At 32.8% G+C, this 27,606-nt stretch overlaps 3 protein-coding genes, 1 long non-coding RNA gene and 1 pseudogene across 7 annotated transcripts; 1 reads left to right on the forward strand and 4 right to left on the reverse strand.

The window, feature by feature from the left end:
- Positions 1-2,709: 2,709 nt before the first annotated feature.
- Positions 2,710-3,337, reverse strand: LOC133039866 (uncharacterized). Its single transcript, XR_009688804.1, has 2 exons — positions 3,284-3,337; positions 2,710-3,132 (listed from the first exon to the last, which is right to left on the reverse strand). It is a non-coding gene; the product is annotated as an uncharacterized LOC133039866 (long non-coding RNA).
- Positions 3,338-4,265: 928 nt separating this feature from the next.
- On the reverse strand, positions 4,266-8,094 carry LOC133030210 (probable protein phosphatase 2C 74). Its single transcript, XM_061102615.1, has 2 exons — positions 7,420-8,094; positions 4,266-4,606 (listed from the first exon to the last, which is right to left on the reverse strand). The coding sequence occupies exons 1-2, from the start codon at positions 7,726-7,728 to the stop codon at positions 4,490-4,492; spliced, it is 426 nt and encodes a 141-aa protein (XP_060958598.1). The 5' UTR covers positions 7,729-8,094; the 3' UTR covers positions 4,266-4,489.
- LOC115714551 (uncharacterized protein At2g38710-like) lies at positions 5,084-7,411 on the reverse strand (annotated as a pseudogene).
- Positions 8,095-15,208: 7,114 nt separating the features above from the next.
- LOC115705067 (BAG family molecular chaperone regulator 7) lies at positions 15,209-18,215 on the forward strand. Its single transcript, XM_030632306.2, has 3 exons — positions 15,209-16,493; positions 16,921-17,208; positions 17,726-18,215. Exons 1-3 carry the CDS (start codon positions 15,792-15,794, stop codon positions 17,951-17,953), a joined length of 1,218 nt encoding a protein of 405 aa, XP_030488166.2. The 5' UTR covers positions 15,209-15,791; the 3' UTR covers positions 17,954-18,215.
- A 428-nt stretch (positions 18,216-18,643) lies between these two features.
- LOC115705102 (altered inheritance of mitochondria protein 3-like) lies at positions 18,644-27,606 on the reverse strand. Of its 4 annotated transcripts, none has more exons than XM_061102631.1 (6): positions 27,454-27,606; positions 27,299-27,371; positions 20,251-20,524; positions 20,081-20,151; positions 19,917-20,009; positions 18,644-19,836 (listed from the first exon to the last, which is right to left on the reverse strand). In XM_061102631.1, the coding sequence occupies exons 3-6, from the start codon at positions 20,522-20,524 to the stop codon at positions 18,868-18,870; spliced, it is 1,407 nt and encodes a 468-aa protein (XP_060958614.1). In that variant the 5' UTR covers positions 27,299-27,371; positions 27,454-27,606; the 3' UTR covers positions 18,644-18,867. The 4 variants fall into 4 exon arrangements, with proteins under 4 accessions (XP_060958614.1, XP_060958620.1, XP_060958617.1 ...); XM_061102637.1 differs by lacking the exon at positions 20,251-20,524 and adding an exon at positions 21,269-21,324; XM_061102634.1 differs by lacking the exon at positions 20,251-20,524.

The raw sequence follows: 27,606 nt of genomic DNA on the forward strand, positions 1-27,606 counted from the left end.
AAACACTTAACCCCGTATAAATGATATTTCAGCTTATGTGAAATGAGATCTCCACCATTTATTTTCGTTTGGTCAAGCTCGAAGGAGATCATCCTTTACTTACTATTCGCCAGAGAGAAGCTATAGATTCCATGTTTATGTTAGCGCTCCCACTCAATTGCACTACCGTGTTCCCAAAATGTACGTATCACTCTGACCCAAAAGTAGGCTTAACTAACAAATCAAAGAACACGAATAGCCTCTTGAGATTGAGCCTAAATATAACAGGATTAAGATCATTTGATCTAGGATCAACTAGGCGATATTGACTTGAATAGATATTACGGTAAGTTTAATAAATCTAAGTAAAAGTTCAATATCGGTCCCTTCCGATGCATACTCCATGCATCCAACCTGAGCTTTACTTTAACCAATGCTCTGGAAAGAACATAGCATTTCTCCAAATGCAAGTAAATTCTTGTTGTAGATTATCATATCAGTAAAACCCTGTATCTGATAAATCTAGGAAACTTTATTCATATAGTCATATTTACTTTCCAATATGTTGACGACACAATAAACAGGATCAAGTATGTGAAAAGGGTTTCAAATGAATTTATACATTATGTACATATAATCATGAAACAAATCATGTGAACCATGCAACATTAAATGTTATTTCTGATCTATATTAATAAGTAAATCTGATTATATTGATATGAGTTTTATTTAGGACATAAAACCCAACAGTTTCATAATAGAACACGATGAAGAAAGGGACCAAGTCAAGCAGGAAGAAGAAGAAGAAGAAGGTAACCCCTACAGAGGAACCCCACTCGGGCAAAAATTTTACAACTTTTTTTATCCTGTGAATAGTTTGGAGACTATCTTTAACAAAATAAAAAATTCAAGGGACATAATAATGCATAAGTTATAGTTCAGGGGCAAAAATTCTAAATAACTTTTTTTTTTATATGAGATACCACTATTTTAGGAAAATTGGATAAAGAATAAAAAACTTCATTTTTTTTTCTTATATAAAATGACAACTTCATTAAATTAAATCATTCATCAAATACATATAAACTCCCAAGAAATATTGCTCTCCCATAAAATATGCACAATAATCCACAACATTATTGGATGATCGCTTAACAAACTTTGAAAAAATTTATTAAAATTTCGTGTTTATAATTACTAATTTAATTATTCAAATTAAATAATTAATTATTGTACAATTGTAGAATTATTTACATAGATACAAAAACTGTTTGAATACACACCTATAAAATAGTCTTTTTGCATCGATCAACTGCCAAAATTGATGCAAAAAGAGCACACAATTTTATTTGTCAATTTGGGACCAATAGTACTTCCATTGATTTAAAACTGACATTTTAAACATTTGTGTCAATTTAAAACATGCTATGTAGCATCAGTTATAAACCGCCGCAACTAAGATAAAAAAGCTCATATTAAAGCTATTATAATTTACAAAGAGAAAAATTGCGAATGTGATTCGACGAAGAGATAGATTCAGAGAAGAGAGAGAATTGGAGAAGATAATCATTTTTTTTGGAACAAAAATGAAGATTTTTAAAGTACTTTTTTCATTATATAATTTTTGTTTTCACATATTTTTTTTTTTGAATGAATTGTTTTCACATATTTGAATACTTGCACACTTTTAAATACTATACGTTTTTGAATAATTATTTTTTTTTCCGTAAAAAAGGTAAATTTAATGGTATTTTCCCATAAATATATATATGAAATTTCCCCATTTTAAAAACATTTTTACACCTTATTTCAAAAATACTAAATATAATTAATTTTATCATCTAACTAAAGACTTTACATCAACCTTGTATTTTGTCATACTAATCCAGAATGAGCTATTTATATCCTGAAGATTATACGTACTCAATAAAATTTTGCATATATCCTGAAGATTATGCAAACGTAATATTCATTATATAGTTGATGGATATATAATGAAAGAGATGAATACATATTTATATATATACTAGGTAGGAGTTACGTGCCGAGGCACATAAATATTAGTTTTATGTAAAGTTTAGTTTTTTTTTTTTTATTTCTTCTTATTTAGATTGTATGTAAAGGCATGATCATACGAATAATTTGTTTTATCAAATTAATATTTGTGCTATTATAATTGTTGGTAAAATATAATTAGGTATATATAAATCATAATAAAATAATACTTATTATTTACTTTTAGAAAATTGGGTATATGAAACAGTGACGAAGCCAGAAATTTAGTTGAGTGAGGGCTTGAATAAATATTTAGTCAAAACTAATAAAAATAATGATAAATGTATCTTTCAAATTTTCATCTTCAACAAAATAAAATAATACTGTTGACAAAAATAAAATAAAATATTGTCAATGGTATTATTTTATTTTTTAATAAAGTATTATTTTTTTTATTATTTGTATTGGACTACTTTTAAAATGGGCTTGATTAGAATAAGAGTAGGCTCATGAATATATTGAGTGAGGGCTTTTGTGAATTGGACTTTAATAAATTGAGCAAATTGAATTAATATATGTATATATCTACATATAAAAAATTTGATGTATATATTTGAGTGAGGGCTTTAGCCCACACATGGGCTAAAGTCCCTCCGTCCCTGATATGAAATACTAGCATACACTACTCCATGTAAATCCATAAATAACAAGTCAAGAGAAAGAAAAAGAAGCTCGGCACCAAGAAAAGTCTCAACACTAAATAAAATAAAATTACTGTAAAAAAAAAAAAAGGTAACTTCTGCCTAATCTTCCATTGGTTCAACTGCTTGAATGGTGAACTGATTGTACTTTGAAGCCATTGTTCGGTTTGCATCTACGTACAACTGAATTCTCCATTTTTTGGCTGATAATTGCTTCGTAGTTTTTTGGACAAACCACTTATGTTTCTGTAAAAAAAAAATGATTAGTTATAAGTTTTAATGTATTTCTATGTACGAAAATGTATAAATTTTACATATTTATTTTTTTATAGTTACCTCGTCCTAATATGATCTTAATTGAACTGCAGTACATGAGAATATGTTTTCTGCAATATCACCGAACATCACAGCATCTAGCAACTCTGTACCATCGTCGAGTTGTACATATGTCCTTGCACTAATAATTTATACAAAATATGTAACGGTTAGTATGAATATGCAAGAAGTTCAAATATTAATTTAGTTATAATGTGCTTAACCGACACAAATAATCTAAATATCACAGTAAATACATTAATAAATATAAATTAAAATGAGTAAAAAAATACCTGATATTCAAATGGAGAGTACGACACAAATAATCTAAACCGACAATAAATGGCAGGAATCTACAAGAAAAATGACATTGTAAATAAAAAATGACAATGACCATACAAACGCTCTACGTCCAATTCCATTCAAAATGTATATTTATCTAATACAAAAAATAAATTCCAATTCAAATTGCATAGACTTCTCAAACACCAAAGAAATAAAAAAGCCAATAGGACTTAGGAAATAGTAAAACATCTAAAGAACATCATTGATTGCATTAAGAAAAAATAGAAAATAGTAATGTAGTACACAGTAATAAAATAGAAAATAATAATTTGAAATGTTGGTATAGACACACAAGGATATATACCAAGTTTTGATCTTCAAATAAGAGTATATAAAGCTATGTTTAAGTTTATGTCCAGCTTTATATAAAACTAATATTGAAAAATTTTAGCTTGGTCAATGACAGTGGCTCGCGACTGTGCTGCCCTCAAAAGTCGTGAATGGTGCAACGAGGTACTGGCTTTGAAGTTCAAACCATGGGTAGTATTATGGTGGTAGTGGTTTATGAAAGGCTGAAAAATAAGTATCTTATAAAACTGCTTCCTTAATTCATGGTGATATTTATAGGCCTAACTAAAAATATCTAGCTGTTTCAAAAAATAAAAAATAAAAAATAGTAATTTAAATATAATTCAAATAATTTTTAAATAGAAAACAAATTTATATTTATTTAACACAAAAAATATATATTTAATTCAAATTCATATTTAAACAAAAACAGAAAAACAAAAAAATCTATCTACCAGTCCGCTTGTCTTTCTGTAAAGTACCAACAGAAAAGACAAAAGACAAAAAAAACAGTGCAATAGAATTTGAGAGTAGACAAAATTATTAACTTGTTAAAATCCATTTTTCTACTTAGTAGTTAATGAATGTGTGGGTGTGTGTGTTTGTGTTTATGTCTGTTGTTTAATCTTTTTTCTTATGATAGAGCTATCAAGAGTTTTATACATACATAGCATAATAATTAATTACACAAATATAGTAAATATGTATACCTATAATCCATTAGCCATGAGTTTTGTTGGCAGAGACAACATTGTTGCACTTGCATTTTTTTCTTTAATGATCCTGTACAAAACGGCACATACAATACAAATGCCATACTGCAAGCTCTTAAGTTTCAGACTCTTGTTCTTGTTTCCGCAATCAACTCAACTTCTTTTGTTGCTTTTCCTTTGACTGGGATATTTTTGCAATGGATCGATCAGCATTGATTTGGGCTCAGCAAAACAAGCCAAGGCGCCTTGAAGCGTTCTCCCATGGTAGTTCTGTTTAAAACAATCACATATAGTTAGTTTAGAATAAGAAAGAAAAACATGACATCTGAACATAACATAAGAGTTTGCTTCGCGTTTATAGACCAAACCAAAATCAGTAAAAGGTTATATCCAAGCAGATTGAAACTGTTATTGATTTGATTAAGATGCTAAACCAGTACGAAAAAGCTTATAGAGATTAAGCTTTACTCAAATATCCATCAAACATTATTGGCCCTTGTCTAAAAAAACACTTATATAAGCTACCGAAAAGGGCCTTCACCATATACAAAACTGAATTAAGCAAAAGTAATGCTAAAACTAAGGATTTCATTAGAAATCGTATCTCCCGTACCATGGAATTATATTGAATAAATATGTGTCAGTATATTATGTGAGCATGCTAATCTCATATTGAATAAAAAGATTGATCCAATCACCACAGAATAACCAAACCCATCAAAGGACTAAAGTTCTTACATTCAAATATATAGCAGTAGAAATTAAATGTTTGAACATATACTAAAGTACACAAATCATATATTACTGCCAAAAGATTTAAATAGAAATTAAATTTAAAGTTTTTTTAAAAAGTTTCTGGAGTAAGAACATGGTAACATCCAAAATGAAGAGACACATACCTCCCAATCAAGATGGTTGTCACCGGTTTCATAATCAGTCAATACAGAAACTGTACACTCCAAAGAGGGCAATTCTTTGGCATGTATGGGAGGAAATCTACGATCCCTCAAAGCACTGCAAAGTATCACAACAAAGTAAAGCTAAGAACATCATCAGTCAAAACAGAAACTGCATGTTGACAGTAAGAAGATTATAAGAATCTTGGTCTAAATATCCCATGCATGTTGTCCCTGTCGATTCATGTCTTTCATTTCAGCAAGAATGTACATTTTCCTAAAACAATACAGAATTGAGGTAACTCGGCTATCGTTTCTTTCTACCATTTTGTGTGTGAGGTATAGTTCTCAAATACCTAAAGATACAGTAAACATACAAGCAGATGAATTTACATGATTTGGCTTGTGACCATTAGAACAATACATGAAATTCATTTTTTTTTTTACGATACCTGTTTAGAGCATAATCCTTGAACCCATTAACCAACCACCGTGCTTCCAGGGTTCCAATGCATCCACGTAGACGAGGTCCCCACCATTTACAACTTTTTTCCAAGTGACAAACAATGGGCTAAGACCAAAGTAAAATATATTATGATTTTCACAGAAAAAATGTAGATATCTACAATTCTACTTCGTAACTTTTCCATTAACAAGAAATTATGTGAAAAGAATATATTTATATGGTGTTTATTTATGTATAGAGACCATGAAACTAAAAATTTCCTCTTTTTTTATTGTAATTTCTTCAAAAAAAAAAAGAAATTATGAGAAAAGAACAGAACAGAACAACATAATATAAGCACCATGAAAGATAACAACATAGACAAAGAAGAACAGCCAAAATGGAATTTCACTGCAGACAGTCCCATTTCTCCCAAATTTTAGCATTATGCTTCAAAGTGACTAAACTTACTATGATTGTTATTATCTTTTACAATGGACATATGGGGAATCTGAAATTTTAACCTCCAATGACTTCAACATTGGAGATGTGACAAATCTTGCTGAAAAAACATAAAACTATTAACTACAAAGATTAAGCCTTTATTCCAATGTAATATCTTCCCCTGTTCGAACATCACTAATAGAAAAGCTTAAGAAAACTATAATGATTTTATTGAGTTGAGTACACACTTGACCATTCAGTTGCATTATCGAGTCACAACAAATACTACATTATGAAAAAAGGACCCTCAGTTAGAACTCAAATTGATCAAGCAAATGAACTGTTCAAACTCCCCTTAGTCTTCACAAGGAAACCCAAGAAAGGCAATATTGCCAATTCAAACACCAAGACAAAACGAAACCCATAAAAATAACAATAACAGTAACAAAAATGAAATCCCAAATCGCCCTTTAGAGCTAAACTCAACTCAGTACGTAAAGGTTTAAACTTTTTAAAAACTAAACGCCACTCAACCACACACAACACAATATAAATTACGAAACTTTCATCACTTCAATAATTTCAGATGAAACCCAATTATCATTTTAAAAAGATAGAAACTTTTAAGCTGAAACGATCATGATCAGTCAAAAGATGGTGTTTAAACATTTAAATTCCACATGCATATTCTATGATATTTTAATTAAATAAAAAAAAACCCAGAAAAAAAAACGGAAAAGAATAATTACTGTTGACCATCATCGAAGGCTGGAGGAGGAACCTCTTCGTTGTTGTAGTAGGAGACAAGAGTATTGAAGCAATAGACCACCATTTCCTTGTTCGCCGACACCATCTTCTTCTCCGATTTTTTAATTAAGAATGAATGAGTAAAAGAACCGATCGATGAAAATCGAAGAAGATAAAGGAAACATAGATACTAATCGAAAAACAGAAAGAGGCGAAGTCATATTACGCAAACACAACAGTAGAAAACCATAAATTCCAAAGCATAAAAGTCTATCTTGATTCGAAAGCCCAGAAGGCAAACCATTAACTATATTTACAAAGTGTAATGATTAAGCCATTTACTTTTCATTATCCTTTTAAACAGCAACCCTTGATTCAAATGGCAATCCAAATAAAAATGTACTTCACTCCAAGATAAAAGCCAATTCAATCCTTACTATTATTTAACCATAAAAAACCAATTTTTCTTTTTTAACAAATCAATCTCTTCTCAAACTTTTCAAAACCCTCAAAATTATATCAGAGAAAAAGAAAGAGATGGCGGAAAATACCTCCCAAACGATCATAGCATCCTGGTTGACCCCCTTTTGCCCTTGCTTTGTGAAAAGCGAGGTGACATCAGAGCAGCCATTCAAGCAAATCCGACCAGGAACACGGTGAAGCCGTTTCTCTATATGTGAATCGATTGTGGAATAGGGAGAAGAAGGTGATGCTGAAGAAGACGAATTAGAAGAAATTGTCCTTCGAATCTTTCTCCTATCCCTACTCCTTCCTCCGGGTGATGATGGTGAAGCCGAACCATAAGGAAGAAGACCTCCGGCCCCGGCAGATGCTCCTTCCACCGAAAGACACGAACCCATACCCAGGGCTCTGACTATGTCTAGCAAGCACTCCAGGCCTACCAGACAGTCAGAGCTACTCCGACTCTCCACCAACAGATCCGTAGCGCCGTCGTCGTTTTTACGGAATCCCGCTTCACCTGTTTTCCCGGTTGCCAAACACAAACCACTATTCAATCACACCAAAATCCAAACGCAAAAAGAGAAAGAGGCAAAGGCTTTTCCCGAGGAACTGTAGAAAAGGATCGACGATTCAATTTAATCCCCGGATCAAAGCCAGACCGGTGTCTGGGATTTTGGATTGTGAGAATTTTAAGAGAAACAAAAGAGTTTTCAGAGAGAGAATATGTAGATTTGACAGTCACGATTCAAAAAATGGTGGACGATTGTTTTTGGGGTTAAATTTAACAGAATATTCTTTTATTTGTAAAGCATATTCTGTTAAACCAAGAATTGCCGTTAAATAGGCACTTTTAATATATAAAGATATGTTCTTGTATTCTTTGAGGAAAATGAAAAGTAATCTAATATCGATATAGATTTTGACAAACATTTCCTGAAGTAAATGTTTTATATTTGTCGAAAAAAAAAAGATTGTATTTATGTGAATACAACTAAAGAATCATTAAAAATGATTATTATTGATGCAATTTTATAGTGGGTTTTGAAACCCAAAAAAGAATGTTAAGAAAATTGCATTGAAACATCAAAGTATAAGAATAACAATGAGCATGACTAATGTTATTTAAATACATGAGGCATGTATTTATTGTTCATCATTCCCTGCAGAGAATGATACGAATTGAACTCAATTACTTTTAAAGATTGTTCGTATTAGTCATGTTATTATACATTGTTATTACTTGCAATGTTGGAAATTATTGAATCTGACATATATTAAAGATTATATTTTGCATACATCTTGGAGACTATGCAAAAATTGCATTAATATATTCTTTGAAATATCGTAAAAGAAATTGTTGAATGATTTCTTATATTTTTATAGATGAAAAAGTAATAAATTTTTAAGAAATTTATAATAATGTTCTACTTGTTCAACGTCATTCCCCGAAGTGAATGTAATGATTTTAAATAATCGATGGCATTATTTACTACTCAAATATTTCCAAAAGAAAGTGGAAACAACTAAAAGATGAGATACCACACACAATCAAAGTGCATGAACTCTATATATCATGTGTGGAATTGAATAATAGTGGTCGCGTACCTGTAGTACGGACACACTTATAATCAAGATAAAAGTATATTTGATTATTTAATAGAATGTGAATTGTACAAATTTATTGTACATTTAGAATATTTAAACATCATTCCCTAAAGATAATGAATAGACATAAAATTCTATTTCAAAGAATATAGATTTCACATATATTGGTAATACCAGAAGCAAATTAATATATACATATTTTATTATTTCTTGAAATCAATAGTTTCAAACTATTGTTGGTACAAGATATGTATATATGCAGTTACTATTTAATTAAGTTTGCATATTCCCAGAAGTGAATATATAACTTACTAATATTTGTTAGTGATCTAATATAATCAAAGTGATAAAGAATCACAAAATGATTATTTGAAAAGCTTCCTGAAGAAGTCTTACATACAATTGCTACTTGGAGTAGTAAAATATATTTGTATGTACCTAAGATGTATAACTTTTATCTAGTTATGAAAGTAATAATAAATAACTTATTATATGTACTGGTTGTACATTTAAATATATAATATATCAAGTCATGATAATTAGACTGATGAATAATCTATTAATAAATTAGACGACTTGTTAAAAAGATACTAGGAAAAAGGAATGATATATTATGGTTATATCTATTTGACCATTACAATAACATGATAAAGTTGTCATGTATCTTTTAAATTATACACATCATTGAATTGATGATAGTGATTCCTGAAGAAATATAAAGTTTGATAAACATAATAGTGACTCCTGAAGAGTGTATATGTTTTGGAGAATAATATAATTATATTATTCATGTATATAAAAATTAAACTTGTTATGATTACTTATATGTTGTAGTGATTTTACATTACCTTGTGAAAGTTTCATTGAAATACAAATTATACTGAACCTGAAGTTCATGAATTGAGTTATTTTGACATGATCAATCATATGCAATAAATTGTCAAAGGATTTGACTAAATTTTGTTGAAGAACCAGAAGATTCTTCTCATTGTTAATTTATAAGACTCAAAAGAAGAATGTGCATATATTTGCACATAGAAAATATTTAATTATATTTCTTTAACAATCTTGAGTCATTGTTAGATTTTTATTGCATAGTTTCTTATCGATGTGATAAGATTATATGATCATGTATTTACAAAATGTGTAAATTTATGTATTTCTAATTATACACGTATGACTCATTCTTAGAAATGAATTAAGTTCATAAATATTGAACTTGAAACTAAAGTTTATTGAACCTGAAGTTCAATGTCATATAGTATATATGAGTTTAAATAAATATTGATTCATTGTGATATATTGAAATATCTACAGGTATATTAATATTATTATATATCACAATTTTTAAAAATTCTCTCGATCAGGGGGAGAGAAGCAGTTGAGATCGATGATAATTTTTGAAAAATGATCCTTGCACAAAGTATATAAGAACGATATAGTTCAAAATAATATATACCAACTGCAAATCAATATTACTCAAAGTTGAGATAGAATGAGTTGAAAACGCCTAAAGCGTAAATGAACAATGTAGAAATTATTAATAAATGTTCATTTGATTTATCTTGAAGTTGTTAAATCTAGAGGTACTCATGGAGATACCTTAATGTTATAAAGTATTGATTATTTAAAAATGATAATCGTGATGGAAACGGTACTCTGGAAGAGACTCCCAAAAGAAGTTAGACATAACACATTTAATTATAATTGAATCCCTGAAGTGGTTCTATACAGGTACCTATAAATGATAAACATATTTGAAAAATATGTAATTTAAAGAGATCTCTATAAGTTATGTCAATATGGGAGGAAATTATCATATAATGAAATTTTTGTCGACAATAGGTGTTGAATGTTTGTATATGCAATAAACTAACATGAGATAGCAAGGATCATGATATTAGATTTGTCGAGAATTATCGACATGCATTTTGATTTTTGGCCAAAATATTATGACACGTCCAAGCAAATTTACTCACATAAAGTGAAGTAAGACCTATAGGGTGTGCAAATAAATATTTCTAATGAGAAATTTGCATATATGTATTTGTGCATAATGAATTATTGTACAAAGTTTGCATAGACATGAGATTGATTGAAGTAAGGCTTGAATATTGAGAAGATATAATCATGATTTGATTATAACCTGGAATATATTTTATGAGGATTTATAAGCGTCACATAAATGTTGTAACAAAAGTTATTTATTTGGAGCTCCTAATATATTGAGAATTCGAAATAAGCCTTATCTAAAAATTCTAGAAGAATTTAATACATGTCTTAAGTGATATAAATGTAGGAATTAATATTACCAGGATCTTAGATCTACTCACAAGTATGTTGATTTAACAACCTAAATATGAACTTCTAAAACGATAAATAAAAACACATAAAAGTTAAGAAACCTTACAGTGATGGCAGCGGAATTAAGTGTCTCCTTCCACTCAGATCTCTAACCCTTGATTCTTGTCTGTAGCAGAGTATAATCAAGATATGAGCCCGAATGTCCTTCAGTTGGATGTGCTCCTTCACAGTCTTCCAATCTATGATTGAGGTACTGTATGCTGTGTGTGGGCACTTCTCTCTCACAAGGAATTCGAAATTCACTCTCTTTTTCTCTCTTGATTTCGTGTGATACAATAGCATACAAAGAGAAGAGAGGGGCAGCAATATATAGGAAAAAGGGAGAGCTCAACTTTCCAAATAAAACAGTTTCCTCTTTTACTGTGTAATTGATTAACTGCCTTATTTAGTGTGATCCACCACTTTCCTATTATTGCTAGGTTTAGGTTAGTAATTACTTGGCAATTAAAATTGAAAATAATAATTGGGAAACAACCTATAGTGGCTGATAGGTGTGATATGGGCCTCACTAGGGTTTTGCAGTTTCCTCAATTTTATTTCTATTTCTCTAAAAATGCCATTTTCCAATTTTAACCATTTAAATGCCAAAACTAATTATTTAATAACTAAAATGGATTATTAAATAATATTGTCATTTAAAATAATTATTAATTAGACATACAAAGTCTCTTTCAATTAATAATTAAACCTAGAAACCCTTTTATTTACAATTTCACCCTTAAACAGTGAGAATTCACAAATTAGACATAGTCTAACTTTTAGAATTTTTTTTTATAAATCAGCAAGATTATTATTGATCCACAAACTATTCAAGACAAATACAATGAAAGAGCGCCTTTACATATAAAGACCTCAACAAATTTTTTTTTACATTTTTACAACTTGTAAAACCATTCTCTATCTTTTTTACCACTCTTTTTAGGCCAAACTAGCTCTACTCTATGCTTAATACTATTCTTAATTCGTCTAACTTTTAGAATTATAATTGATTAATCATAAATCAATTATAGAGTCTTACAAACAGTATGGTCTCAACTAGAATGGGGACCATGGATCTATATTACTGAGCTTCCAATAAGTTGAACCGAATTTACCAAGTAAATCCCTAACTTATTAATTCCTTGTTGAATCCACTCTTAGAACTTGGAATTGCACTCTCAGACTTATATAGAGCATACTATATGTTTCACGATATACATATGCTATCTCATTTAACCATTGTTATAATATTAATGTGATTAAAAGATCCTCTATATAGATGATTTACATCGAGATGGGATAAATTTACCGTTTCCATCCCTCAATGTATTTTGCCCCTTAAAACACTTAGTTACCTGTAAATGATATTTTAGTGATCTAATATATAGTCACTGAAACAAGAGCTCATCCATTTACTTCTATTTAACTAAGCTCGAAGGGAATCATCACTTGACTTCTATACACCAGTAGAAGCTATAGATTCCATATTTATGTTCAGCACTCCCACTTAGTTATGCTATCATGTTCCCAAAATATACGTATCACCCTGACCCAAAAGTAGGCTTAACTAATAAATCAAAGAACATGAATAGCACTCCTGAGATTGAGCCTAAGCATATCAAGATTTAGATTCTTTTAATCTAAGATCAACTTCTGATATTGACTTGGAAAGATACAACGATAAGTTTATAATATCTTATCTAAGTTCAATATCGGTCCAGTCCAATGTATACTACATACATTCGAAACTAGTATACTTTACCAATGTCCTGAAAAGAACATAACACTTACTCCAAGTGTAAGTATACTTCATCGCTGATTATCACATTAGTGTAAATCCAAAACACTGATGAACAGGGACTTAGTCTTTTGAATCATATAATCACAATCACATTCCACTGTATTGACAATACTGTAATTGTGAATGAATGTATGTTCTGGATTTAACTGATTTTGTGCATATATTACATATGTATATTAAACCATAAACATGTAAAATACATGTAAACATAAATCACTTCAAAATTCTAAATTGATAACTAATCAGATTGTAATGGGTTTTATTTAGGGCACAAAACCCAACAATAAATTCAAAGTCGCGCGCACTATATGACAAAGATCTTTGTATGAAATAAAGACATGTAAGTAAATTATTGTTTGAAAAATACCTATGGTTGTCTATGCAGTATAAATTTGTAAATTATACGTTGTGATAGACTCTTGAAGAGTTTTTGATTAATTGAAGAACAAACTTTTATTTCTTTTGTATATCGAGAAATATTAAATGTATAAAGTTTGTTCATTAGTAATGAAGTCCTGAAGTACTTCATATGTATCAAGAATTATAGATATATGATCATTTGATATGGAAATTAAGATCATACAACGAGATGGAACAAATATATGGTCTTAGAGTACCATCATTGTCACAAATGAAAATTTATAGTACCATTAATGTGTTATGTTCATATCTACTTGAAATTTTAAATTTTAGTATGAACAAAGTTGTCTACACACATGAATGATACAATTAGTTGGATAAAGATTACTGTTCCACAAACCCCTCATCTATAATTGGAAGTCCATACATACTCTGGAAGAGTTATAGAAAATATATGATCAAAGATTGTATATGGTGATATTTTGAAAGTGATAACAATAATCTTATGAGATCTATTATCACCAAAAGAATTATGGATCATATGTGCATGAGGGGGAGACATATTTATGTTGCACTCTTTTTCCCTTAGTTCAGGTTTTGTCCCACTGGGTTTTCCTGGCAATGTTTTTAACGAGGCAACTTGCAAATAATTATGAATATGAAATATATATTGTACTCTTTTTTCCTTAGCTCAGATTTTGTCCAACTGGGTTTTTCTGACAAGGTTTTTAAAGAGCCAACTTTAAATCATACTAACATACTTGCATTTTATGAAGCAAGTAGAGAATGTGTGTGAGTGAGATCATTGACATAACATATTTGGGAAACATATGGATTGCACTCAATAAAGAAGTATCAACCCAAGCAATTCTCTATGGATAATACTGCTTGCATCGCTCAACTAAAAGGAGGGTACATTGAAGGAGATAGTGTTAGAACACATTTCACCAAATTCTTCTTTATACGCTTCAAGAAAATGTATATTGGTGTTCAACATATTCAATCAAGTGTCAATTTTGCAAATTTATTCACAAAGTTATTACCAGCATCAACATTTGAGAAGACAGCAGACAAGATCGAAATTCGTCGATTAGAAGATCTTCATGAATGCCTAAATGAGGGGGAGTTAGTTTGCACTATACTCTTTTTCTTTTGATTAAGTTTTTCAGCAAGATTTTTAATAAGGCAGTTATTATGGACATCCAAAGGGGAGTGTTATAAATATTAATAATTATGTGGATGTCCAAATCTTTTATTTATTACCATTAATTGTAATCAACATTTCTCTTTTTCTTAGTTTCCATTTTTTTAGTTTCTTAATATTTGACTCTTGTATTTGTATAAATAGGAGTTTACCCCATTGGAATAAACAACTGATAAATTCTCATTCACTTTCTCTTTCTCTCTTCTTCTTCTTTCTTCTCATCTACTTTATGTAATTTTATATTATTTTATAATAAGAGTTAATATATATAAATTACTATATATAAGATGAATGGACTATACTCTTCTTATTGTCAATTAGTTTTAAGATTTAACCTCATTCATCTTATTTTAAATTCTAACATAGTATGAAAAACCAAACTAAAAGTGAGCTAAAAGAGCTACTATCTTAAGGGAGATGTTGAAGTTCTACATCACTAAATTGTAAAAATATAACACTATACATAAGATGTACAAATTACTTTTCTCATTATTAATTAGTTTGAGATAAAATCTCCTACATTTTGCTATAAGCTGTGTTTGTGATACGGTGTGAGCTTAAAAGCAAAAACACTGTATTATATTTCAACATTAAGGGGTCTTGCATAGTATAAAGATTGAAATAAGATGGTTTACAAAAAGAAAGATGCCCAAAATTCGGTCTAAAAGCAGCATTACTAACAAAAGAAGAAAACTTAGGAGGAAGGGAGATTCCGTGTAAATGAAAATGGGTCACGTGGGCTCCACTCTCACAAAAGTAACATGCATTTGCACTGTGTAATCGCACTGATAAGATTCTACTGTCACGTAATTCTACCTCATCCAATGGATATTTTCGTCCATTCCTACCCCTAATTACGCGGCGAAACTAGTTTTCAACCCAATAATTTTGCCAAATTCAGCTAAAAGTAGCTGTTTTCCACATCATCCATTTCCCATTTTACCCCTCGCCTTTTACCTTTTGACCATCCTCGTACTCCTCACTAATTTGTCTCCTTTCCCTCAAAGGCTCTCACTTTCTGGCCCTATCATCATCTTCTTCTTCAATCTTCACCAGCAACCAGTAACCGAAGCTATTTACAACTCTGCTAGCCAATTACAAACCCTAACTCATCTCTTCACTCACTGAGTTTCTGTTCCAAACCAATCATGAGTCGACTCAGAAGAATCGAGCTCATCGAGCCTTACACCTACTTCCCTGCTTCTTCCCCTGTCTTCATCCGCGAAACCACCTCCATTTTCACTCCCAAAGCCCTAGCTTTCCCTTCGTTTCTTGAAGATTTGGAAGCCTGCGAGCTCGACTTGATTATCCCTAGACCTAGCCCCTTCGAGCTCTTCGAAAGCGTCACCGATCTGATCCGGGTCGAGCGAAAGCCGTCGTTGTCGTTGCAAAAGCGAATTCAGCGATTGGAAAAGCTAGGAGGAGACATTGCCGTGCAGAGATTGAGTGACCGAGTTAGTGAGTTGGAAGCTCGTTTCGATCGGCTGGCGAAGATCAAAGACGCCGGTGTTGATCGGAAGTACACGTGGACTGCGGAGACGAGAATCCCTGCGAAGAACGTTGATCGTAAGTACAAATTGACGGCGGAGATCAAAGACGGGAAGAAGAAGAAGGAGACGGAAGTGAGTGGGAAAACTTACAAATTGACGGCTGAGATTGAAGGGAACGGAGCTGACGGTCCGATCTCGCGTACGTACACGTTCAAAGCATCCAGCGGTAATGCAAGTGAGTGTGGAGAATCAAAGAAGAAGGACAAGAAAAAGAAGAAAAATGGTGAGAAGGATGAGCATGCCACGCGTCTAGTGAGGATTGAAGAGACTTCTGATCATGGGGCTGTAGTTTTGAGACAGGTATGACTGAAAGTAGCAATTTAAGCCATGGTAGCTTTGTGTTATCTTTTGTTGTTGGGTTTATTTGGATGATGATGGCCCTCCTCTCTTTGTACATTGCTTTATTTAAAAATATTTTATTTATATTTTTGTATAAATTGAAAACGTCAATCGAATTGGGTCCACTAGTTGACCAATTATAACTTGAAATTGAGTTAGTTGAGCTTCAGCTAAGGCTCCATTGATTTTGACATTGAATGAACCTTGAAACAAAGTTAAAATGTGTTAGAAATCAATCGTTTCTTGCAAAATTTAATGTGACCCACCCACTTTGTATTATGACGAAAGAATTACTTAGTGTTTCATCGAAATGCACGAATTAATCTTTTATTATATGTTTTGTAAGACCCTGTATTGATTTATTCATTTATTTGGTGGGTTGAGGAAGGCTTTTGCCAAGAGAATTGGAGGTAGGAGTGAGAAGGGTAAGAAGAAAGAACTATCGCCTCAAGATGCAGCAATGATGATCCAGATGACCTTCAGAGCTTACCTAATTCGAAGATCACAGGCTCTTCGTGCACTCAGAGACCTGGCAGTTGCCAAGACCAAGTTGAAGGAGATTCGAGGATTGTTCAACAATTACTCTTACCGCAGCCTTGTGGCTCGTGATGCTGCAGAGCGTCAAAGGTTCTCAGAGAAAATAATTGTCCTTCTCCTTACTGTTGATGCTATTGAGGTAACTTATCTTTCTCAGTATGAAATGAAGCTCATAAGGATACTCTTGATTTTGAATGAAGTATCAAAATATAGCATTAAGAACTTAACATGAGTATAATTTTAACAACCTATTATATGAAAGCACAAGCTGCTCGTTTTAGTTTGAGGTTTCAAAGGGAGGGAAGGATGAAAAGTGATTATTGGGGTTTTTATGGGACTGCATGATCACAAATGATTTTGACTTATTGGGGAGCAATGCTTAAAGAAACCAAATGTATAAGTTCTTATGTTAAAGTACTTGGATACTAGAACACGACACAATTTCATTTGAAGAGTATAGCTTCTGTTTAGGTACATCATTTCCAACAATGTCAAATAGGAATTTATGTCATTAGTTGCAAATCTTTCTGCTTCTTGTTGTGGTATTAGTGATTGATAATCTCTTTCCTTTGAAGTAAGACTTCGGCCAATTTTGAGATTTTGTTTGCTTTCTTATTTCTTCTTGAATGTGGTTCTGATACTTTGCATTGTACTAGGGAGCTGATTTGATGGTGCGTTCTGCAAAAAGATCAATGGTGGACGAGCTGGAAGCAATGCTTGATGTGGTTGATCCACAGCCTGGGAAATCACTTTCCATGAGAAGGAGAACCTTCGATATGCCTGACAGTGTCATTCAGAAGGAAATTGCTGCAGGTGTGGCCGAGGTTGTCCAAATGCTTAACCACGGAGAGAATAGTTCCAGTACCTTTGAAGCTTGCTTGTGAAGAGTTCCTGGCAAATTGGGTATTTGTGGTGATCAAACCTCTAATTGGGTAGTGTTGTTTTTTCCAGTAGTTTGTTGTTGTAGCTGAGATATACAACCCAGTTGAGGAGATTTCGGGGGACTTGTTTTCCCCCATGAGTAGATTCTTCTTAGAGCTGCTTTTGTCTCCTTCTCCCGTTTATCTCTGGTTGAATTGAAGTCAGTTGTTCCTTGCTTTCAGATTCCATTTATATTTATAATGAAGACCTTTCACTTTTGTATTATGCATTTATCCATTAATGTTCTGTGTACCTTCTTCATTCTTCATTCACCACTCAACGCAACCCATTCCAGCAAATAACTTCAGGTGGCCTTTTTTTTTCTTTTTCTTTTTTGTTTTTTTTGGAGAAAATTATAAAAATATATAAAAAAGAGATATAGGCACGATAAAATTAGTGCCAACAAATGCAAATTTTAGTGCCCATAGTTATTTTGTCGTGCCAATAGGTTCGTCCCTAAAACAAGCAACAAGCACTACAAAATCGGCATGCCAATTGACTGATCTAATGGCACGACTAATGTGGTGCCAAGCTGGAAACGTAAACTTTAATAATCATACGTTTAGGCACTACAAAGTTGTGCCAATTAGATTTTATGTAAAGAAAAAAAAAACAAAATATATATTTTAATTTAAATATAAATTATGAAATTAATAAAAGTGTTTTCTATCTCATAAATTAAAATTCAAACTACAATAAAAGTATTAAAATAACAATAACTAAAAAAAACATTCAAATAAACAATACTTATAACATCATATTCATACCATTACAAATAATGATACTATAATACTAATTTTGTAGACTCCTAATCGTCATTATCATCATTCTCTCCAGACTGTTGTTATGGAATATTCAACATTTGGGGATAGTAAGGCTACTGTGATACTTCTGGTATTTGCGGATAGTTTGGTTGTTGTATGTGAGACATCTGCTGCATCGATGACAATGGTTGCATCTGAGACGTTGGTGCCATATGCTGCGTCAATGGCATCGAAGGCGTATGCGGTGTCTGCTGCATTGAAGGCATCTGCTGCAAATGTGACATTTGATGCATATGTGTCATCTGCTGTATCTGCTGAACATGTGGTGTGTGTTGCATGGAAGATAGTTGCATATGTGGTGTCTTCATGGAAGGTTGGTGCATCTCTGGTGTTTGCTGCATCGATGACATATGTTGCATGGAAGCTTGCTGCATTTGTGGAGTCTTCTGCATCGATGTCATCTGTTGCATGGAAGGTTGCTGCATTTGTGATGTCTGCTGCATCGATGGCCTTTGTTGCATTTGTGGTGGATGTTGTTGCAGTTGTGATGTCTGTTGCATTTGTGGTGGATGTTTTTGCATCTGTTGTGTTTGCGGTGTTCGCTGCATGTTCATCACTTGCATTTGCGACATCGGCGATGACATCCAAGGAAAAGGGAATATTTGCGGAGGTGATGACAAAGGATACATAAAAGGAGGCAACTGTTGGGCTTGGTGATATTGCGAAGTCCCAGGCTGTGAAGATGAAGCAGACCCTCCTCCAGACATTTGAGGCATTGCCATTCCGAACAGCTCCTCATCAGTAGGTAGACGAACATCAGGTCCTAACCTTTGAGACATCCACAACATAAGTCTAGTCAATTTTTCAAATTTTTGCTCCACTCTTGGATCCATAGGCATATCTTGAGTCAGAGTAGGTTGTGTGTTCCGCGACGAAGATTGCCCCTTCAATTTTTTCCCCACTCCACGATTATGACCACGCCTTTCACCAAGTACTTCACTAAGTACACTCATTTCAATCTCATCAGCAGCTCTAGCGTAAGGAGTATTGGCTCGTTTTATATAAGCTGAAACGAGCTCACCCTATTTTAAGAATATAAGTTAGAAAGCATTAAACATACATAAAATAGTATTTTATTTAGAAGTTATGAATAAATACTTACATATTTCTGTGCAGCCAATTGATTAACAAATGTATTTGACGATTTCTTGGTGTGAACTTCCTTCCAAGTCTCAATAAAATTACTCTTATTCTTCTACGAGAGATTAAAAAAATCAGAAAATGTGCAATGTAATATAATTTAACTAAATTGATATTTTAACTTACTTTTTCATAACGCCTCTCAGCCATAGATTTCGTTCCTTGTGTTGTAGGGTACTGCATCTTTTTTCTATTTTCTGCATTTATTTTAGAACGAACAATAAACTCCGAACTAGTGAAAAATTGACAAATAGGAAGCCATTGCTCTGAAGTCAATTCACTAGGCGGGTGGGCACCTTCATTGTCCTCGTGAATACCGTTGACAAGAGGTCCATCTATTTCCCCGTGCCAAATCCACTTTTGATAACTACTTTCAAAGCCCTTGTCAAAAATATGTGTCTCCACGGTTAATAGTTTATGTCGTCTCGTATTTCGACATCTCACGCATGGACATAAAATTTTTCCACTAGAGTCTGTATGTTTTGATGCAAATTCAATAAAGACTTGAACACCTTCCCAATAAGCATCATCACAACGATTTTTTGTTATCCAACTTTTATCAATCGCCATCTAAAAAAATAAATGACGAAGATTATTATGATGAATTTTTAAACAACTTATGCTCACTTATTATGATGAATTATCTTTATTATTATGAATTCATTATTTATTCACTTAATTTTTTTAATTATTAAACTTATTTATTATTTTTAATTATTATGAATTAGTTTTTTATTTAAATTAATTTTTTAAAATTATTTAAAATTATGAAACTTTTCAACTGAATAATTAATATATCATATATTTTTTCCATTTTCAATAAATTAAAATGACTTTTATGATGAATTATTTAATTATTCATATTTTTAGAAATCATAAATTATTTTTACAATCATTTATTTATGATAAGGAAACTTTTAGAAATATTATATTAATTTGTATCTCACTTCTCACATTTTCTCCATAATTAATAACTATTCATCATCATACTGATTTAAATATAAATTTCCCACTTATTAAATTATTAAATTATGTAATCGTAAAAATATTAATCTAAAAAAAATTGAATTATTTACTTAAGTTTTAATATTTCAATTTTTTATTAAGTTAAAAATAAAGTTCAAAATTGATTTATAATTTATTTTAAATTTTCTACTACAATTTGGGCAACATAACATTTATAACTAGATATTTTCTAAAAATTTTAAAGAGAACAGCAACAATTAAAAGAACCAATAAAAATAGCTAGCAATTGAACTAAAACAACATTAATTTCACGATACATATATTAAATAAAAAATAACCAATACTAACCTTAAAATGCAAGTTCTTCCCAAAGATAAAGAACAACAATAAAAAGAGATTAACTTCTATAAAATAATCATTTAAAAAATAATTAGTATTTTATTTACACCTAAACATTAAGCACATATGTAATATAAACAAATTTATACGTGGCAACATACATATACACAAAATATAATCAAATTAACATAATTTTTTTTACCTGTAACTAAACATCACACATATACATTCATACATTCACATTCATAAACTCACCATCATATATCCCCACACACACACATATATATATATATATATATATATATTCACACACAAATATATCCACATATCTATTAATACATTCACATTTATATTCAGGCATATATATTAAAAAGATATATATATTGATTAATGGTCTGAATCTGATTAGATTTTGTTGTATTCACTGAAAATTCTGGCAATTACACCTACTGCATTTTCAGTTGAATGAAAAAGAATAGTTAAAGAGTTATAATATATGTCTATATGTGATTCAAGATGATAGAATGGAGCACATATAATTTTTTCATTTTTCCTTGTTTTAAACCCATCAAAACTCATTGTGGATTACATATAAATAATTATATAGGACTGGCCTACGTGTAATTTATTGCCTGTAAATGGTCTAAAGCTCACAGTTTATATTATACTGCTGCTAACACAAAGTTCTTTTTTTCTTTTGGAAAAAAAACAACACAGTTTATACTATACTGCTGCTAACACAAATATCACCATTTTTTCTCAAAGACATTTAATCAAACACCTTTATTACACAGCTTGTATTCTAATTTCTAATTATAGTGCCACTATTAAAGAATACATATACACTATCCTGTACACCGCTGCAACATATCTCTTTTTCCCTTTTGTATTCTTTAGTCTACTCCTCTGATTATAAGGAAGTAGTTAGGAATTCTGTTAGTTAGTTAGGTTCTTTATTTCTTTTCCTGTTTATAACCGACTTAGGCTGAGCTCTTTATAAGGCTCCCCTTCCTTTCTTTATTTTCATTGCTTTTGTACATTTTCTCTCAGAGTAAATCAAAATTCCTTTTCTCTGTTTTCTTGTTATGGTATCAGAGCGGGAAACATAGGTTTTCCCGTCCGATCCTTCCCTCTAGCTCACTGCGTCGTCTTCTCCGGCGAAGCTGTGTCTTCTGCTTTCTTCCACGGTGGTTCTTCTCCACTTCTGTCTGTACTCTGATTTCTTGCGATGGCAACAGATGGAGATCAAACTGAGATTTCAACTTCAAGTACTGAAACTGGAAACATTCCAGGACGGTTCAATCAAGGCTTTCAAGCTGAGTTATCAAAGAACCCTCTCGAAGATCCATCGAGTCCTTACTTCCTTCACCATGGAGATAATCCAGGGAATTCCTTGGTATCACAACCACTCACGGGGCAAGACAACTACGTGTCCTGGCGCAGAGCTATGCAGCTCGCAATATCCGTGAAGAACAAAATCGGTTTTCTTGACGGTTCTATTCCGAAACCCTCTATTTCTGATCAAAGTCTTTATAATGCTTGGTATAGAAATAATAACATAGTTATTTCTTGGATTTTAAACTCTGTGTCAAAAGAAATTTCTTCAAGCATACTATATGATGAATGTGCTTCAGCTATTTGGAATGATTTAAGGGTTCGTTTTCACCAGAAAAATGGACCACATATATACAATTTAAAGAAAGATCTCATGAACCTTAAACAAGAAAATCAAACCATTAGCATGTATTTTACCAAGCTTAAAACCATATGGGAAGAACTAACCAATTACAGGCCATCTTGCACTTGCAATGGATGTACATGTGGTGGAGTCAAGAGGCTCCAAGACCATTACCACATGGAGTATACCATGTCCTTCTTAATGGGACTCTCGGATTCCTATTCTCAAGTTCGAGGGAGCATCTTGCTCATGGATCCTTTGCCCGAAGTTAATAGGGTGTTTCATCTTGTAACTCAAGAAGAACACCAAAGAGGTACCAACAATTCTGTCAATTCTAATGTCTCTAACCAAGCTATGGCTTTTGCTTTTCAAGGTGACAAAAGGGGAAACCAGAAAGATGAGAATCAAACATCAAGATCTCACCCACCGAAGAAGAATAGGCCCTTTTGCACACACTGCAACATCCATGGACACACAATAGAAAAATGCTATAAAATCCATGGCTACCCCCTGGTTTTAACAAGCAGAATAAACCAAAAGAAGCAGGCGCAAACCAGGCGCAAACTGTAAAAGAAGAGGAAAACAGCACCACAGATTCGCATACCTTACTTCCCCAATTGTCTAGTGTCCAATACCAGCAGCTGTTGAACTTACTTGCTTCACAACAAAGTGGTAACAATGTGACCGAACCTGGTACTTCCTCTGGAAATTCAGGTATTATCTTATCTCATATATCTATGCTTCCTTTACGCAACTCTTGGATTATTGATATCGGAGCAACAAGACATATATGCTCCAATATCAAATTATTCCAAAGTATATGTAAGGTTCCTCCAACTAAACTCATTCTTCCAAACAATATTTTTTTGATGGTAAATCAAAGTGGAACTATCGATCTTGGTAATAACATAATTCTTAACAATGTTTTATATGCTCCAACTTTCAAATATAATATCATTTCGGTTAGCTACCTTACCAAGAATGCTCCTATTTCGATTCAATTCAATTCTGACAATTTCATTATGCGGGGACGAGTGCCGTGAAGATGATGATTGGAAGAGGGAGTGCAGTCAATGACTTATACATTCTTGATGTTGCACATGAAGCCCCTCAAGTCCTCTCTGTTGCTGCAGAAACCTGGCACTCACGGCTGGGCCATCTCTCCCATAAACGATTAGATTTACTCAAGGATGTTCTTAATTGTAACACTTCTGGTTTACACAAAATTGAACCTTGTTACATATGTCCTATTGTTAAACAAAAGAAACTTCCTTTCAATAATAAAGCAAAGTTTGCTGATAAAATTTTTGATCTTATCCATTGCGATATTTGGGGACCATATCACATTGTTTCACACACAAATTACAAATATTTTCTTACTTTGGTTGATGATAGTTCTAGATTTACTTGGATTTATTTATTGCAGCACAAATCTGATGTATCTTTTGTTGTTCCTCAATTTTTGTCATATGTTCAAACCCAATTTAATACTATTTTTAAGGTTTTCAGATCTGATAATGCACCGGAATTAGCATTCAAAGATCTCTTCTCAAAACATGGAATTATGCATGATTTTTCATGTGTCGAAACGCCCGAACAAAATGCCATAGCTGAGAGGAAACACCAGCATTTATTAAACGTTGCCCGTGCATTGTTTTTCCAAGCCAAAATGCCCATTAAATTCTGGTCTGAATGTATCCTTACTGCTGCCTATTTAATAAATAGGACACCTACTCCTCTTCTGAAGAACAAAACTCCTTATGAACTCCTATTCAAGAAACAACCAAATTACCATCATCTACGCTCTTTTGGTTGCCTCGCTTTTGCTTCCACATTAACTGCTCATAGGACCAAGTTTTCACCAAGAGCACGCACATGTGTTTTCATAGGATATCCCCAAGGAGTCAAGGGATACAAACTTTATGATTTGAATACAAATCAATGTTTTATCTCAAGAAATGTTATCTTTCATGAAAACGTTTTTCCTTTTAAGAAACTTAATACTGACAGCAACAATATGGATCCTTTCACTCAAATTGTCTTACCAAATTCTGTGATTAATAATACTCATATTGCTGAGTACCCTGCAGGTTCAAATGGCTGCTCAACTCCCACATCCGACATACATGAAAAGGATGAGAATAACTCTGAAAAACATGCCACTTCCACTGCTGCTTCACCTGCAGAATTCTGCAGCAACGACAACCAAAATATTGCAGCAAGACAAGCCGGTTCCCAGGATGCACCACGAAGATCCCAAAGACAGACCAAGCCTCCATCCCATTTGAGGGATTTTGAGTGTTATTCACTCATCCAAGACACCTCTTCTACTCCTCATTCTATAGATAAATATATTTCTTATTCAAATTTATCTGACACATATAAAGCATTCATTCTTGCAGTGTCCTCTATCAAAGAACCAAGGTCATATTATGAAGCTATACAAATTGTTGGTTGGTTGCAGGCAATGCAATACGAGCTAAAGGCTCTAACCGACAACAAAACATGGACCATAGTACCACTTCCAGCTAACAAAAGAGCCATAGGATGTAGATGGGTTTACAAGATTAAGTATAATAGTGATGGGAGTATAGAACGGTTAAAGGCTCGTCTTGTTGCGCAAGGCTATACGCAACAAGAAGGATTAGACTTCTTTGATACGTTTTCTCCCGTTGCTAAAATGGTCACTCTTAAATTGCTTCTTGCTGTTGCAACTATCAAAAACTGGCATATTTTACAATTAGACGTTAACAACGCCTTTCTCAATGGGGACCTCAATGAAGAGGTCTACATGTCCATACCACAAGGTCTAACCCTTCCTTCTATTCTTAATGCAGAAAACAATCTGGTTTGCAAGCTACACAAGTCCATATACGGCCTCAAACAATCATCAAGACAATGGTATAAAAAGTTGTCCGATGCCTTAATGCAAGAAGGGTTCAAACAGTCTCAAGCCGATTACACCTTATTCACTAGAGGAACCGAAGACACTTTCATTGCTCTCTTAGTTTACGTGGATGACATCGTCATAACTGGACCAAACATCAATATACTTCACGAGCTACAGATTTCCTTACACCATAAATTCAAACTCAAAGCACTTGGAAAATTAAAATATTTTCTCGGCTTCGAAGTGGCCCAAGCTCAAGAAGGACTATTTCTCTCCCAAAGAAAATATACTCTCCAATTGCTTGAAGATTCTGGGTACATCAATAGCAAGCCTAGTAAGACACCTATGGATCCCAAACTCAAACTTGACAATGAAGATGGTGAAGCATTGGAAAATCCTTCTCATTACCGACAGCTAGTTGGGAAACTCTTGTACCTAACTCTGTCTAGACCTGACATCACTTTTGCCGTAAACTCCCTTAGTCAATTTATGGCAAATCCTCGCACTCCACACCTCCAAGCCGTGCACCATCTGCTTCGCTACATTAAAGGAAATCCTGGACAGGGACTTCTGTATTCAAAATCATCAACATTACACCTCCGTGGCTTCTCAGATTCTGATTGGGCGTCTTGCCCAACTACAAGGCGATTCACGACCGGTTTTTGTATCTTTTTAGGAGATTGTCTTATCTCTTGGCGCACCAAAAAGCAGCCAACTATCTCCAAAAGCTCCGCTGAAGCCGAATATCGCGCTCTTGCTGCCACTACTAGTGAGATAACATGGTTACAATACTTGTTACACGATTTTCACATTCCTCAACCACATCCCGCCTTCATCTACTGTGATAACAACTTAGCTATCCATATTGCAAACAACCCAACCTTCCATGAAAGGACCAAACACATAGAGCTTGACTGTCACTTCATCAGAGATAAGATCAACAACTCAACAATCAGGCTCATTCCCATATCCAGCAAACTCCAATTGGCGGATGCTTTTACCAAACCACTAACCTTTCCTATTTTGAGTTCCCATATTTCCAAGATGTCCGTTTATGACATACACGCTCCATCTTGAGGAGGGGGTATTAAAGAATACATATACACTATCTTGTACACCGCTGCAACATATCTCCTTTTTCCTTTTGTATTCTTTAGTCTACTCCTCTGATTATAAGGAAGTAGTTAGGAATTCTGTTAGTTAGTTAGGTTCTTTATTTCTTTTCCTGTTTATAACCGACTTAGGCTGAGCTCTTTATAAGGCTCCCCTTCCTTTCTTTATTTTCATTGCTTTTGTACATTTTCTCTCAGAGTAAATCAAAATTCTTTTTCTCTGTTTTCTTGTTAGCCACCACTATATGACAAAACCCAAAAAAATAAACATAAAATAAATCTAAATCAAAACCTAATTCAAAAGGAAAAAAACATAAAATTTATTTTATAGATTTAAATAACATAAATTCATTACTCACATTCTAAAGGATTGAACTTTTTATACAAAATCGGTGGTCTTCCGCCGCTTATCGAAGGACTCCATAGCCAACTCTTGCACTCCAAACAAGTGAGAGTGATTATTGTGAGAGAGACGAAAATGAAAACTAAAAAGTGTAGGGATTTTTGGGCTTACCGACGGCTTGGAGGGTGTGCTCCGACGATGGGTTGGACGGCACCGATGGTCAGATTTGGCCAAAAAAAAAACTGTATTGGCTGAGAGAGAGGCCAAAGATGGAGAGGGTTGGAGGAAAATGGTGAGGAATGAGATTTTGGGCTGAAATGAAAA

This window comes from Cannabis sativa, chromosome 1, assembly GCF_029168945.1.
Source record: "Cannabis sativa cultivar Pink pepper isolate KNU-18-1 chromosome 1, ASM2916894v1, whole genome shotgun sequence".
NCBI lineage: Eukaryota > Viridiplantae > Streptophyta > Magnoliopsida > Rosales > Cannabaceae > Cannabis > Cannabis sativa.

Bases quoted from the DNA above. Each gene is read 5' to 3' on its own strand.
- LOC133030210 (XM_061102615.1), bottom strand. From the start codon at position 7,728: ATGGGTTCGTGTCTTTCGGTGGAAGGAGCATCTGCCGGGGCCGGAGGT. The intron at 4,607-7,419 runs GTATTTTCCGCC...TGTTTTAAACAG, and splicing joins ATGCTATGATCGTTTGGGAG to AACTACCATGGGAGAACGCT.
- LOC115705067 (XM_030632306.2), top strand. From the start codon at position 15,792: ATGAGTCGACTCAGAAGAATCGAGCTCATCGAGCCTTACACCTACTTC. The intron at 16,494-16,920 runs GTATGACTGAAA...GGGTTGAGGAAG, and splicing joins GGGCTGTAGTTTTGAGACAG to GCTTTTGCCAAGAGAATTGG. The intron at 17,209-17,725 runs GTAACTTATCTT...GCATTGTACTAG, and splicing joins TTACTGTTGATGCTATTGAG to GGAGCTGATTTGATGGTGCG.
- LOC115705102 (XM_030632341.2), bottom strand. From the start codon at position 20,524: ATGGCGATTGATAAAAGTTGGATAACAAAAAATCGTTGTGATGATGCT. The intron at 20,010-20,080 runs GTAAGTTAAAAT...AATCTCTCGTAG, and splicing joins CTGAGAGGCGTTATGAAAAA to AAGAATAAGAGTAATTTTAT. The intron at 19,837-19,916 runs GTAAGTATTTAT...TTCTTAAAATAG, and splicing joins AATTGGCTGCACAGAAATAT to GGTGAGCTCGTTTCAGCTTA.